This window comes from Canis lupus, chromosome 5 (assembly GCF_048164855.1).
Source record: "Canis lupus baileyi chromosome 5, mCanLup2.hap1, whole genome shotgun sequence".
Lineage (NCBI taxonomy): Eukaryota > Metazoa > Chordata > Mammalia > Carnivora > Canidae > Canis > Canis lupus.
In genome coordinates, this window is record NC_132842.1 from 73607147 (window position 1) to 73621508 (window position 14362).

General features: G+C 60.8%; 1 protein-coding gene across 1 annotated transcript; it reads left to right on the forward strand.

The window, feature by feature from the left end:
• The first annotated feature begins 2592 nt into the window (after positions 1-2592).
• MAP3K6 (mitogen-activated protein kinase kinase kinase 6) lies at positions 2593-14261 on the forward strand. Its single transcript, XM_072828450.1, has 31 exons — positions 2593-2654; positions 2734-2764; positions 3163-3568; positions 4824-4963; positions 5042-5065; positions 5289-5479; positions 5595-5763; positions 6104-6210; positions 6630-6800; positions 6887-6999; positions 7617-7776; positions 7976-8138; positions 8219-8326; positions 8440-8489; positions 8583-8678; positions 8834-8921; positions 8995-9128; positions 9395-9522; positions 9775-9911; positions 10240-10345; positions 10839-10996; positions 11095-11287; positions 11384-11522; positions 11799-11958; positions 12068-12244; positions 12517-12622; positions 12834-13005; positions 13102-13214; positions 13310-13383; positions 13668-13744; positions 13948-14261. Exons 1-31 carry the CDS (start codon positions 2593-2595, stop codon positions 14036-14038), a joined length of 4044 nt encoding a protein of 1347 aa, XP_072684551.1. The 3' UTR covers positions 14039-14261.
• Positions 14262-14362: the final 101 nt, after the last annotated feature.

Below are 14362 nucleotides of genomic sequence, written 5' to 3' on the forward strand. Positions count from 1 at the left end.
ATCAACAAGCCCCCAATCCAAAGAGGAGCCCCCTCACAGTGTGCTTACCCTCTGCCGCCACCACCCCCTGCTTCTCCTCATCTCTTGTCCAGCCGGGAGCAATGGCTGCTGTGCTGGCCTTCTCTGTCTCCCTAAGTGTTCCAAAAGCGACAGGGTGTTTCTGTGGATTTCTTCTGCTCTTGGTTCTCCTATAAAGTAGGTTTGGGGAGCCAAGAATCTGAATTCTGGCTGGGGCATGAGAATTTGCACCAGCTCACTCTTCAGGGTAAGTTGCCAGCAGGGCCCAGGGAGCCTGGGGGGCATTTCTTTGGCACTCTGAATCCCCACCCTGGGATCTGGGGACCCCTCCATCCCTGCCTCCTCCTTACCCCCAGGTACCTGGGAGCTGCAGGGGGAGCTGGAAGACTTTATTGGCGAACACACCTTTGCCCCCATGAGGCCTTCCACCTCCTTGGGGAGGCAGATGGCTACCAGCTGGTGTTGGACAAGTTCTCAGAGGGCAGTGCAGGCGAGTGAGCCTGAGGTGGGCCTGGAGTTGGAGAAGAAGGTGAGGGAGGCTGGATCCTTTCCCAGCGCTACCATGACCTTCGTAAATGATCCAGGGCAATCCCTTCCCCTCTGTGGGCCTCCGTCTGCTCATTTGAGAAATGGCAATCATGAGACAGAGTGGTGCAGGAGTGAAGATCTTGGGCTCTGGAGGCAAAGAGTCCTGAGTTCAAATCTAGATCTTTCATTTACTAATCATGTGACCTTGGGTAAGTCACCTCCGTGTCAGTTTCCTCCCCAGTAAAACGGGCAAGGAGGCAGGGAGGGAGGCTGCGGGAGCCATCTGAGGTCCTGCTGCATGCCTGTGTTATCTGCTTCAGAAGAGGAAGCAGGGAAGGGTTTTTGTTTTTTTATGTTTTTTGTTTTTTTCAGAGTAACAGTGACTGTTGTGAGACTTCCAAGAGGGAAGTGGTTATGAGGAGGTGCCCCAGGATCCTCGTTGCAGGCCCAGGCATTGGGAAAGCCCTTCCAGTCCCCCCTCCCCTCAGGCTGAGTTGTTCAGGCTGTTAGTGGGAACTGGGGATTCTGGGAGGGGGCAAGGCATGGGGAGGAGCTAGTAGCTTTAGAGCCACAGTACTGAGTTCAAGTCCCAGTACCCCTGTGACGGGCCCAGTGACCTTGGGAAAAGACTCTGGCTCCTTGGTGCTGCTGTTTTCTCCTGGGACCTGATGACGTCCGCCCCACAGTTGCTCTGAGGCTCCTGTAAGATTGTCTCTTCAAGGATTCCAGGCACGGTGTCCCGCCCCAGGGTGCCTCCATCGCCTCCCTGCCGGGGGACTCCCCGAGCTGCCACAACCAGAAGCCCTTTACCACCTACGATGCTGACCATGATGTAAGCATGTGCTGTGATCATCCACGGTGCCAGGTGGTACACATCACACTGCCAGTCCAATTTCAGTGGATGCTACCCAATGTCAGAGGCCACTGCTCACAAGTATGGCATCAATGGGCCTCAGGCCAGGGCATGGGCCACCCTTACTGCAAGGTTCACATGATGCTTACTAGGATACCCTGTCAGCCAGTCCCCTTATCTCTCCCGTGCAGCTTCCGGACCTTCAGCTACCCTCCCTGTGGCTAACTGCCTCTGCTCTCCTGCCCACATTTAAAAATTAAAACATGTTAACCCTTTCCTGACTTGTAGGACTCTTCCAGTTACTGGGAAAAACTCAAGAGGGCAGAGCAGAGACACAGAGTTCAGTTTCATTCAAGGAAGACTTTCCTTCCAGTCAGGAAGATGGAAGGGTTGGCCTCGTAAGGTAGTGAGGCTTCCATCTCTGGAGATGTGCAAGCCGAGGCCAGAGGAGCATGTAGTGGAGGACTTGGAAGGATTCAAGCATCCACAGATAGCACTCTGGTGCCCTCCAGGTCCTATAAGTGGATGCTTTTGTGGGCCGACCTGTGTAGCGTCTCACCCAGTTGGCACATACCTGTGCTTCTAGGCCATCTGTGCCCCCTTCCCCCTCACTGCCACCTCTCTTGTAAGCCAAGTTCTCATTCTCTACTATTTCTTGCCTGTCCCATTCTGGGCTAGTTTGAACTCAGAGTCAAGCCAGGGAAGGTATGTTTGTCTTCCACAGGGTAGCAGTTCTCAAGCACATTCTAGAAAGTGGCAGAGCAACACACAGTTGAGACTATGATAACTGCAGTCCGGCAGGGAGTCCTGGGCTTGCATGCTGCCCTGTCACCGAGCTGAGTTATCTTGCAGCTGAGTCTCCAGTTCCTGATTTCAGAACCCACCGAGGTTTACACCGAGGTTTACACCAGGCTGCTGCCTCCTTAGCTCACACTGAAGGCCAGGGGGTTTTGGAGCTGTGCAGGTGTGGTAGCTCAAGGGTTTCTGGTTTCTGGTTCTTCTTCAGGTGGCAGAGAAATGTGGGGACTCAGGTCCCCTAGTCATGTTTGGGTGGAGGTCAAAGGTCAGATGGGATTCTGGGGGAAAGCAGCCCCCTGGCAAAAGGGCAGAGGCCGGGGCTCAGATGCCAAGCACCAGGTTCCTGGCGGGCCCCACTCTAGTCCCTCCCTGCCTGCACAGCTGGAGGCGGGGGGATGTCGGCTCCTCGCTGTGTTCCGCACACCCTGCTGTCTCTGGAGATCCACTCATTCAACAGGTCCCTGCAGGGCAGGTCCCGCGGTTCACACGTCCCCCTAGCCCTGGCCTGTGCGGCCCACACCGGTTGCCCTGCACAGGGGCACAGGCGGTTCCGGAAGCCGCCAGGAGGTTCTGCCGGGAGAGAAGGGAGGGGAGAGGCCAAGCCAAGTCCCGGGCCGCTAGGGAGGGGCGCTGCCCCAGGGCCGAGGGTGGAGCTTTCCCAGTGGGCCGGGAAAGGGCTGGGCCCGGCCTACATGTGAGGGCAGGGGAGAGGCAGGCAGACTCTTTCCTGCGGTGTCCGGGTGCTGGACGCGGCTGGACCGATTCCCGGGATCCCCTACGTGACTCAGCCGCGGGTCACTGGATGCCCCAGATTCCCGGGACCCAGTCCCCGACTTGGGATCCTCAGGACCTTGCAAGTCGGACCTCGGATCTCGCCCTGGGTTCCAGATTCCCGGAACAGGACCTCTGGCCGAGTCTGGGTTTCCAGATCCCGTACCAGATTGCTGAGCTCCCTGGATCCGTAGCCGCTGGCTCCTGTCCCGGCCCGGGTGCCCGGAGCCGGCCGCCCGACGCCCGAGCGCCCTAGCACGGCAGGGCGGTGCGTGCGGTCCGGAGCCCTGGAGCGCGCCGGCAGCTGCTGGCAGGACCCGCTGGCCGAGGCGCTGAGCCGAGGCCGGCCCCCCGCCGCGTCCCCGGGCCGGGGCTGCGCGCGAAGCCGGCCGCTCCGCGTGGTCTACGTGCTGACCCGGGAGCCGCAGCCCGGCGTGGAGCCCGAGGCGGGAGCCGAGGCCGAGCCGCTGCCCCTGCGCTGCTTGCGCGAGGCCTGCGCGCAGCTCCCCGGGCCGCGAGCGCGACCCGAGCTCTGCAGCCTGCCCTTCGGGACGCTGGCGCTGGGCGACACCGCGGCGCTGGATTCTTTCTACAACGCGGGTGAGCGCGCGCCGGGGGCGGGGCCGGGCCGGGGCGGGGCTTGGGGGCCCGGAGAGGGCCGAGCGGGGCGGGGCTCGGCGATCCGGGGAGACCCCGGGATGGGTGTAGGGTCTGGGGGACACAAGGTGACTAGGCTGAGGGGTTCGAGGCAGAGTCACCATAAGAGTGGAATTTGGGATCTGGGGCGCAGCCGGGCGTGGGCTGGGACTTACTGGCTGCGGGCCCGGAGCCCCCGGGGTCCAGGGTTGGGGCTAAAGCCCTCTGGGGTTGGCCCGGTGCCTGGGGAGCGGGGTGGGGAGTTCGGCGAGGCTGGGAGCGGGGCGGAGCGTGGGACCTCAAGAGTGGGGCCGAAGGCGATCTGGCGTGGAGCTCGTGAGAGCGGATCCTGGGAGGGAACTTGGACTAGGGACAGGGGCCGTGCTTGGGGGCTGGAGTTCAGGGCCGGTAGCTGCTTCCGAGGATCGGGCTAGAGAGGGGGAAAGAGACACGAAGGGGCCCACAGGTGCGGGATTCTAGGCGGGGGCGCTTGGGTTCTGAGGTCCCAGAAGTGGCGAGGTAGTGGGCGGGGTCGCCAGGGGGCGGGGCTAGAAAGGTGGCCGTTCCCGCGCCCGTCACCCCTCCCTTCCGCCGCCCCGGACGCCTCGCCCTTGACACTTATTTGTTCCTCCAAGAGTCTGGCAACCGACCTTGCCTGATGGCCCTAAAATCGCAGCCTAAAAATGAAGGCTGACTTGACGTCGAGGACGCAAAGACACACACGGCCTTAGACTCGCAAATCGCACATGTGTTGACTCATACAGGCCCTCGCAGACACTGTCACACACAGAAATAGAAACAGCCCCCCACACAGGCGCAGCACTGTCTACACACTGCTGGTGCCGGCCCCTCTTTCAAGAGACTGCGCTGAGTTCGCAGGGTAGGGGACGTCTGTGTCTGGGCAACACCTGCCTCTCACATGGCCTAGAACAGGCTGGTGGCTGGTGCCCGCCTCCTCTTCTCGGTGCTGAGTGCCCACAGGTTCTGGAACAGTGGGATGAGGGTCCCAGCCCACTGAGCCCAATCCTCTCCCGCAACACCACAGATATCATCAGTTCTGTATGAGAGCCAGAGGGATCTAGAAAGGGGAAACAGACCAGAGCAAAACTGGACCCTGCTGGGGTCACGTGGGAAGGCCACCTGAGCCAGGAGGGGTCCCCAGACTCCTCCCCCACCCGCTAGGCTGCGGGGCTCAGGGCGTGCACCTGTGTGCCCGCAGACGTGGTAGTACTGGAGGTGAGCAGCTCCCTGGCGCAGCCCTCCCTCTTTTACCACCTTGGTGTGCGTGAGAGCTTCAGCATGACCAACAACGTGCTCCTCTGCTCCCAGGCTGACCTCCCTGACCTGCAGGCCCTTCGGGTAGGTGGCCAGGTGGCTGGTGGGGGGCAGGCTGGGTTGGGGCCTATCTACGATACCAATCTGACTGTCCCCCTGCAGGAAGACGTTTTCCAGAAGAATTCGGTGAGCAGAATCCACCCTTTACTCCAATTTACCCTTTGACCTCCACTCTCCACTACCATTCCTGGCCTCCTCAGTCACCTCTGACCTCTCTGATTCTCTTGACATCCGGGTGGCCTCTGTTCCCTATTGCCAGCCTTCGTGAAGTATGCCCCTTCTCAGCTGTTCTAATCCCTGCCTGGTGCTGACCTCTGACCCGCACTGACTCCTGCCTCCCTCTCACCAGGACTGTGTTGGCAGCTACACACTGATCCCCTATGTGGTGACAGCCAGTGGCCGGGTGCTGTGCGGTGATGCGGGCCTCCTGAGAGGCCTGGCTGATGGGCTAGTCCAGGCAGGGGTGGGCAGCGAGGCCCTGCTAACGCCCCTGGTGGGCCGGCTCGCCCGCCTGCTGGAGACCACACCCACGGACTCTTGGTAATGGGGTGCAGGGAGGGTGCACCGGGACAAGGCTGGTGAGGGCACAGCAGGCTGGGGCTGAGGGACAGGCCCCATCACGCTCTCCCCCTCCCTCCTCTGCTGGGGGCCTTAGTGGCTACTTCCGAGAGACCATTCGGCAGGACATCCGGCGGGCCCGGGAGCGGTTCTCCGGGCAGCAGCTGCGGCAGGAGCTGGCTCGCCTGCAGCGGAGGCTGGACAGCGTGGAGCTGCTGAGCCCCGACATCATCATGAACCTGCTGCTCTCCTACCGCGACGTGCAGGTGTGTGGTGCTCAGAGAGGCAGGCAGGGCAGCGGCATTCGGTGTCAGGAAAACCCGAGTCCATCTCCTGGCTGTCTGATGTGTCTGAGCCTCAGTTTCCTAATCCGTAGTAGAGAATGATCATGTCACTGTCTCCCCGGGCAGTAGGGAAGGTGGGGCACACAGCAGGTTCTGTGTAAGGTGTGGTGTCTACACTACCTCCTGGGCCTCAGGTATGGTGGGTGGGTAGATGGAGTGTCAGGGATGGGAGGGGATCTCAACTCAAGGTCTTCCTCTGGGTCCAGGGGCGATGGGACCCACTAGAGGCCACCGTGCCAGTGTGCGCCATTCCCTCCCGCAGGACTACTCAGCCATCATTGAGCTGGTGGAGACACTGCAGGCCTTGCCCACCTGTGACGTGGCCGAGCAGCACAACATCTGCTTCCACTACACGTTTGCCCTCAACCGGTGAGTGACAGAGCACGGTTCAGGTCATAGCCCCCTTGGGGACGTGGGTCTTGCTATGTGAGGTCATTGCAGTCTGAGATCAGGGCTGTTCAGGGAATTGACTGACCAGGGTCACACTGATGTCAGATGGTCCCTGTTGTTCTATTACTGCTGCCTGGGGTGTGGTGGGATGGTGCCGCTGTCCTTGGAGTGGTCACAGCTTCCACAGTCACTGTCCCTCAGAGTCAGAGCTGCTAGGAATCACCTCTATCTGGGATTATTACTTCTAGAAAGGTCAATGCTGACCAGAGTCACAGTTATTCTGGGCTCATTATGGTCAGGCCTTTGGAAGGGTCCCTGCTTTCAGGGTCTTGGGGTTCCTGGACAGAGTTGGGGCAGGGCCATCCGTAAGTTCCCATTCTATCTCCCCCTTTCCCTAGGAGGAACAGGCCTGGGGACCGGGAGAAGGCACTGGCTGTGCTGCTGCCACTGGTGCAGGGGGAGGGGTCTGTGGCCCCTGACCTATACTGCATGTGTGGCCGTGTCTACAAGGACATGTTCTTTAGCTCTGGCTTCCAGGATGCTGGGCATCGGGAGCAGGCGTATCACTGGTAAGCGGCAGCAGTGAGTGGGCAGTGGGCTGAAGGACGGGGTTGTGGGCATCAGTCTGGCCCTGAGTCTCTACCCCCTACCCCAGGTATCGCAAGGCTTTTGACGTAGAGCCCAGCCTCCACTCGGGGATCAACGCAGCTGTGCTGCTCATTGCTGCTGGGCAGCGCTTTGAAGACTCTGAGGAGCTCCGGCTAATAGGTGAGTCCCTGTCCTGCACCCCTTCTCCCACCAGCAGGCCTCAGAGGGGCCAGGACAGAGCCCAGGCAGAGAGGACACTGGGCTGGAGCTGGGACTGGCCTTGCCCCCCTTTGGACCTATTCTTCCTGAATCCCCATCTGGACCCTCATACCCATCCTGGGTCCTCATGAGCCCTTGAGGCCACAGTGTTCCCGAGCCCACACCTGCACTCCCTACACATTGAATTCAACATACACTTGTTCCCCAAACCTTCCTTGTGCCTGAGCTCCTACTCCCACCTGAGAGTCATACCTAAGTTTTCACCTATTCCTATCTTTTATTTTTTTAAAGATTTATTTATTTATTTTTGAGAGAGTGGGAGGGAGAGTAGGGAAAGGGGCAGAAGGAGAGAGAGAAAGAGAATCTCCAGCAGACTCCGCACGGAGCCTGAAGCCTGATGTGGGGCTTGATCTCACAACCCTGAGATCATGATCTGAGCTGGACACTTAGCTGACTGAGCCACCCAGGCACCCCTCACCTGTTTCTATGGTCCTGCCCACTTGGATGTTGTGGCCCACACTTATGCTTTGCTCAAACCTGCAACCACACTCCCTAGGGCCCATACTCCTCTCTCCCAGGCATGAAGCTGGGCTGCCTGCTGGCCCGAAAAGGCTGCGTGGAGAAGATGCAGTATTACTGGGACGTAGGCTTCTACCTGGGAGCTCAGATCCTCGCCAATGACCTCGCCCAGGTGGCTCTGGCTGCAGAGCAGCTGTACAAGCTCAATGCTCCCATATGGTAGGTGGGCCCCTCTCTAGTCTCGGCCGGGCCCAGGCTGCGTGTCCGCTGGCATTCTAGCCAATGACCTGGCCTCTTCCAGACCACTGCTTGGTGCACCCAGCGCCCATGTTCAGGCTACAGCCAAGCCAGTCTGCTCCCCCTGGCAGTGCTAACTGGGGCTGGGGCTGAGTTGAGCACAGGGTACCTGTGCCTGCAGGTACCTGGTGTCCATGATGGAAACCTTCCTGCTGTACCAGCACTTCAGACCGATGCTAGAGCTTCCGGAAGGACCCCCACACCGTGCCCACTTTTGGCTCCACTTCTTGCTGCAGTCCTGTCAGCCATTCAAGACGGCCTGTCCCCAGGGGGACCAGTGCTTGGTGAGGCTGCCCAGTGGGGGTGTGGGGCCTAGGAGAGGAGCGGGCCCCTTCTCACCTGCCCCCTTCCTCGTCATCTGCAGGTGCTGGTCCTGGAGATGAACAAGGTGCTGCTGCCTGGGAGGCTTGAGATTCAGGGTACTGATCCCGTTAGCGCGGTGACCCTGAGTCTGCTGGAGCCAGAAACCCAGGTGAAGTCGCTGAGGCCCCCCACTCACCGCTGTGCACCCCTTCTCTGGAACCTTTCTCCCATCCCCAAACCCAGTCCCCCGACTCTCCCCTCAGACCCAGCTTCTTCTCCTAGGACGTTCCCTCCAGCTGGACCTTCCCGGTGGCCTCCATCTGCGGGGTCAGGTGCGAGGGGAGACCTGGGGCGTTGGGGTGGAGTGCGGTGTGGGGGTGCTACGGGCCGGAGGACACTCACTGTGGCTCCTCATCCCTTCCCAGTTCCTCCAAGAGGGACGAGCGCTGCTGCTTCCTCTACGCGCTTCCCCCGGCTCAGGACGTCCAGCTGTGCTTCCCCAGCGCCGGGCACTGCCGGTGGTGCGCGGCTTCTCGGGGTGCCGGGGTGCGGGGTGGGGGGTGGTAGTGATGGTGAGGGGGGAAACCAAGGGCCGTGTTCCCTGGGTGCTCCTGGCCTGGGAGGGGAGAGATCCCACCCAAGGAGCCCCTCCCGCCGGCCTGACCTCCACCCACAGGTTCTGCGGCCTGATCCAAGCCTTGGTGACGAATCCGGATTCCACGGCGCCCTCGGAGGAGGCGGAGGGCGTGAGGGAGGTGCTGGAGGTGAGGAAGGGGCCTGGGAGCGCGAGGAGGGGCAAGGCCAACGGGCTGAACCCCGTCTCCGCCCCCCCTGCAGTTTGATTATGAGTACACGGAGACGGGCCAGCGGCTGGTGCTGGGCAAGGGCACGTACGGGGTGGTGTACGCGGGCCGCGAGCGGCACACTCGGGTGCGCATCGCCATTAAGGAGATCCCCGAGCGTGACAGCAGGTGTGGAGCGTGGGCGCGGGCGGGGCCACGAGGCCAGGGGGTCGGAGGCAGAGGGGCCCAGGCGGGGGTGGGGTGTGTGTGTGGGGGCAGAATGGCAGGGAACCCCCGCGGCCCCAGGGTCTGGAGGGGCGGTGGGCTGGGTGATCAGGTGGAGGTCAGAGAGGGCTTGGGGCTGGGCTGGGTCCTGGTGGGTGGCCTGCCTCTTGCTGGACTTGGGTGGGCGCCTCTGTCCCAAAGCGGCCTATTCCTCTCCCTTCCTGCCCCAGGTTCTCGCAGCCCCTGCACGAAGAGATTGCTCTGCACAAACGCCTTCGCCACAAGAACATCGTGCGCTACCTGGGCTCGACCAGCCAGGGCGGCTACCTCAAGATCTTCATGGAGGAAGTGCCCGGAGGTACGTGCCCTGTGTGGGATGGCAGTGGAACTGGAAGTGTGGGCCATAGGGATGGAGCCACGTAGGGGTGGAGAACCCTAGGGGACAATGAATCCTACCATGTGGGTGTGGTGTAGCCCATAATTAGCTGACACAGTGCAGCTGGGCGGTGATGGGGTCTGGGGGGTGGCATGGGTGTGCCTGGCCTTGAGCAGAGAGCTGAGGGCTGGAGTAAATGGGTGCCAGTGCTGATGTTGGACTGTGTCTGCCTAGGCAGCCTGTCCTCCTTGCTGCGCTCCGTGTGGGGACCCCTGCAGGACAACGAGAGCACCATCAGTTTCTACACCCGCCAGATCCTGCAGGGACTCAGCTACCTGCACGACAACCGCATAGTGCATCGAGACATCAAGGCAAGTCCTGTAGCTGCCCACCCTGGCTTGCTGGAGGAGGGGGAGAGGACATTTGGCTCTAGACAGAGGCCGGCAGTTTATATTAAGAATGCAGACCCCTTTGCAAAGGATGGGGAATCCAGCAAGGAGACTTCCTAGGGAAGGAGAGAACTTCAGACCTGAACCCAAACCAGGTGCCAGCTCCCAGGGGCTCATAAGTGGGATGGCAGAGGGAGGAGGTCGATAGAGGCAGAGTCAGGCTGTGATTGTAGGAGATGGGATCCCAGGAGAGGATCCAGTTCCGCCACCAGGAGCCCAGCCTGATGTCCACTGTGTCTGCTCTACTCAGGGGGACAATGTACTGATCAACACCTTCAGTGGGCTGCTCAAGATTTCTGACTTTGGCACCTCCAAGAGGCTGGCAGGCATCACACCCTGCACTGAGACCTTCACAGGTAGTGGGGTGTGGGGTGGTGAGTGGGGATGCTGCGCTGGGACAGAAGGACCCTTAGGGCCTTCCAGGGAATGGTGTTTCTCCTGGCCATGGAGTTAGAACCCTAATGGGGCACAGAACCGCCAGTGATTGAGGCGGGCTGAGGTGACAGGATCTAGAACTGGAGCTTGAGTAGCTGCTGTGGTGAATTTAGTAACTAAAACAGAGCCCAGAAGAGTCGATATGGGCAAAAGTGTGTGATGGGATTCAGAGTGGGTGATGCTGTCCAGGATGTGTGATGGAACCTACTGTGGGTGAAGGAGTTGGAATGTGATGGAACCTAAGATGAGGGAGGAAAACTCAGGATAGATGTCACCTACCAGCAGGGTAGGTGACAGGAATTGTTTGGATGACAGACTTCAGGGTTGGTGCAGGTGGCTAGAAGATGAGAGCGACCCCCCCCCCCACATCATTTAGAGCCTAGGTGAGCATTACTGCTACTGCTCCTGCCCTAGGGACCCTACAGTATATGGCACCAGAAATCATTGACCAGGGCCCACGAGGGTATGGGAAGGCAGCTGACATCTGGTCACTGGGCTGCACTGTCATCGAGATGGCCACAGGTCGCCCACCCTTCCATGAGCTAGGGAGCCCACAGGCTGCCATGTTTCAGGTGAGACTTCTCACAGCCTGGCTCATGAGGTGGGATGGGGACAGACGGAGCCCCAAACTCCTCTGACCTTGACCTTTGTCCTCCCTGACCCTTCCCAGGTGGGCATGTACAAGGTGCATCCGCCAATGCCCCCTTCTCTGTCAGCGGAGGCGCAAGCCTTTCTTCTCCGAACTTTTGAGCCAGACCCCCGTCTCCGAGCCAGTGCTCAAGCATTGCTGGGGGACCCCTTCCTGCAGCCCGGGAAGAGGAGCCGCAGCCCTGGCTCCCCCCGCCATGCACTGCGGCCCTCAGGTACTCTGCGGGTGGAGGGAGTGGGCCCACTGGGGCGAGGGGAGAGGGCTGACGGCGGGGGCGGGGGGCAGGCTGACAGCCTTGTCCCTCCCTCAGATGCCCCTTCAGCCAGCCCCACTCCTTCAGCTGACCTGACCACCCAGTCCCAGACATTCCCACGCCCTCAGGCACCCTTTCAGCACCCATCCAGTCCCCCGAAGCGCTGCCTCAGTTATGGAGACACCAGCCAGCTCCGGTGAGAGCACAGGGTCTTGGAGTGGCCTTGCCTCATCTGGGTTTGCCCTTATACTCCCTCCAAAAGAAGCCCCCTCCCCTTGGGGGCCTGGGCACCTCCCACCACATTCAAGGATGGCATTTGGTGCCTCCCTTCCAGATGCTCCAACCTGTATTTATGGTGCCCCTGTGAGGTTGGCATAAAAGTAAAAGGCAGAGCCAGGATTCGAACCCTGGGGTGGAGGTGGCTGGATGGTGTTGCTACCCGCCTTCCATCCGCAGCTCCCTGTTGCACTAGGGTGCCCGAGGAACCGGGAGCCGAGGAGCCCACGTCCCCTGAGGAGAGTTCTGGGCTGAGCCTGCTGCATCAAGAGAGCAAGCGCCGGGCCATGCTGGCGGCTGTACTGGAGCAGGAGCTGCCCACGCTGGCGGACAGTCTGTGCCTGAAGCAGGAACAGGTGGGCGTGCCCGCCCCAGCGCTCCGGGGGTGGCTCCCCCTCACCTCCACCCCCAGAGCACCTCTGCCGACTCAGGCGGACGCCCTCTGACGACCCTCTGCCTTCTCAGGGTCCCGGGGCCGGCAGGAATCACGTGGAACAGCTCCTGCGCTGCCTGGGGGCGCACATCCACACTCCCAACCGCCGCCAGCTGGCCCAGGAGCTTCGGGCGCTGCAGGCGCAGCTGCGGGCCCAAGGCCTCGGGCCTGCGCTTCTGCACGGACCGCTCTTCGCCTTCCCGGATGCGGTGAGGGTGCTTGCTCGCGGCTCAGGCTGCCCAATAAGAGGTAGTGAGCTCCCTGTGCCTGGGAATGTGCAAGGACTTGATGTTGCAAGGTTGCAGGTCTTCCCCGTGAAGATGGAGCCATCAGGAAAGGGACATCTGCCCAATCCTAGTTTCTCAGCACCTCTCTCTGCCCCCAGCCCGCCTACACGACTTGCCTCTGGCGCAAGACTTTCTAGGCCTTTCTAGCGAATGCCCCACTTCTGAGACTCGCCGCGCCCTTTCTCGCTCTGCAGGTGAAGCAGATCCTCCGCAGGCGCCACATCCGCCCACACTGGATGTTCGTGCTGGACTCGCTGCTCAGCCGAGCCGTCCGGGTAGCCCTGGCTGTGTTGGGCCCAGGTAAACCTGGCGAGGAGCTATCCCGCCCGAGGGGGGGCGTGACGGGCACGGATGGGGCCGGTAGGGGGCGTGGCCAGCGGGGGTTAGGCTCCGGCCGGCTGGAAGGAACCCCGGGGTAGCCAGAGCCTTGCGCCCTCCGCCGGCCGTTTGGGGGTCCCAAATGGGCGTTTCTCTCCCTGCCCGAGCTCACCCCAGTCCCTTGGATTGGCAGAAGTGGAGACGGAGGCCATCCCACCGAGGTCAGAGGAGTCGAGTAAAGAAGAGGAACCCCAGCCCAAGCGGCAGGAGACCTTGGTCCAGCTCAGCCAGCTCCCCGAGGAAGCAGAGAAGGCACCCCCGCCCCGGATGGTGCAGCTGGACCTCTTGCGAGCCGAGACTGACAGGTGAAGCCCCTGGGACTTGCCCATGGCCTCTGGGCCATCTTCCCTCTCACTCGCTACTCCATTCTTTCTACTCACGCGGCCTGTGCACTCCCCCAGGCTTCGGGATGTCCTGGCTGAGAAAGAACGGGAGTGCCAGGCCCTGGTGCAACAAGCTCTACAGCGGGTGAATGGGGAGGCCCGGATCTGCGCCCTGGCCTCCGAGCCCCCAGGTGAGCGGCACCTGGCTGGAGAACATAATAGCAAGTGTGAGGCTGCCTCTGCCAGGAAGTACCCCTGGATTTACCACCTGACTTCTCCTCGACAGCTGTTCCCACCTGGGACCAGGGCCTGGTAGAGTGGCTACAGGAACTGAACGTGGATCCAGGCACCATCCAGATGGTGAGGGGGAGAGGGCTGGCCACCCTTGACCCCCACTGACCAAAGACTCCATCTCTGTCCATCTTTCAGCTCTTCTCACTCTTTTCCTCATGTAGAGAATCTCAGTACTGGAAGAGCACTTAGTATACTCCCCATTGTACAGATGAGAAGGGGGGCTCAGGAAGGGGTGTTATCTGCCCTGGCATATTGGTAGCAGAACAGAGCTAGTGCCTGGGTCTCTGGACACATCTTCCTCTGATTTTCTTTTCCACTGTTTCTACATCCGGGTCTTTGACCACAACCAGCTGCTGAACCACAGCTTCACCCTCCGTACCCTACTGACCTGTGCCACTCGAGATGACCTCATCTACACCCGCATCAGGTATGTCCTCAGCCCTTCAGGGATGACTCATGTATATGGCTTCGTGCTGGCCAGATCCTGACCCTCAGCTGCATGCCTGCCTAGGTTCCTCCCTGGAAACCAGTGTCCTCCGGGGACAGAGGGGGCATCAGGCAGAGAGTGGGGTAACAGAGAGAGCCCAGGGCCTTATTCTGGCTGAACCACATGGAGCCTGCTGTCCCCAGGGGAGGGATGGTATGCCGCATCTGGAGAGCCATCCTGGCACAGCGAGCAGGATCCACACCAGTTACCCCTGGCCGACAGGAGGCCGAATGAGAGCCGAGACAAGAGGCTAGACCCAAGGACAGATGAATGAAGACACAAGCAGCTTCTGATACACCTACCCCAGGACTCAGGGGCCAACTGGAGGAGGCCAGGTTGAGGGTAGCGGGCAGGGTAGGGCCCAGGCCTAGCCCCATGGGGGGAGTCAACCATAGAGATGCCCCAAGCATATCAAGTACCACCAGGCAAAGACTATTAAACAGAACACCTTTGTACACTTGGGCCTTGGCAACTTCTGAGGTGGGGGGGGGGGGGGGAGTCCTGGCACCAGCTCCCTGAGGTCTGTGTCTGAGTTTAAAGTTCCTTCACCTGTTCCCC

What these genes read in the sequence shown, in the direction of transcription:
- MAP3K6 (XM_072828450.1), top strand. Translation starts at nt 2,593, where the DNA reads ATGTCGGCTCCTCGCTGTGTTCCGCACACCCTGCTGTCTCTGGAGATC. An exon ending in AAGCTCAATGCTCCCATATG is followed by an intron (nt 7,777 to 7,975) that starts GTAGGTGGGCCC and finishes CTGTGCCTGCAG; the next exon opens with GTACCTGGTGTCCATGATGG. An exon ending in TGTGCCTGAAGCAGGAACAG is followed by an intron (nt 11,959 to 12,067) that starts GTGGGCGTGCCC and finishes CTGCCTTCTCAG; the next exon opens with GGTCCCGGGGCCGGCAGGAA.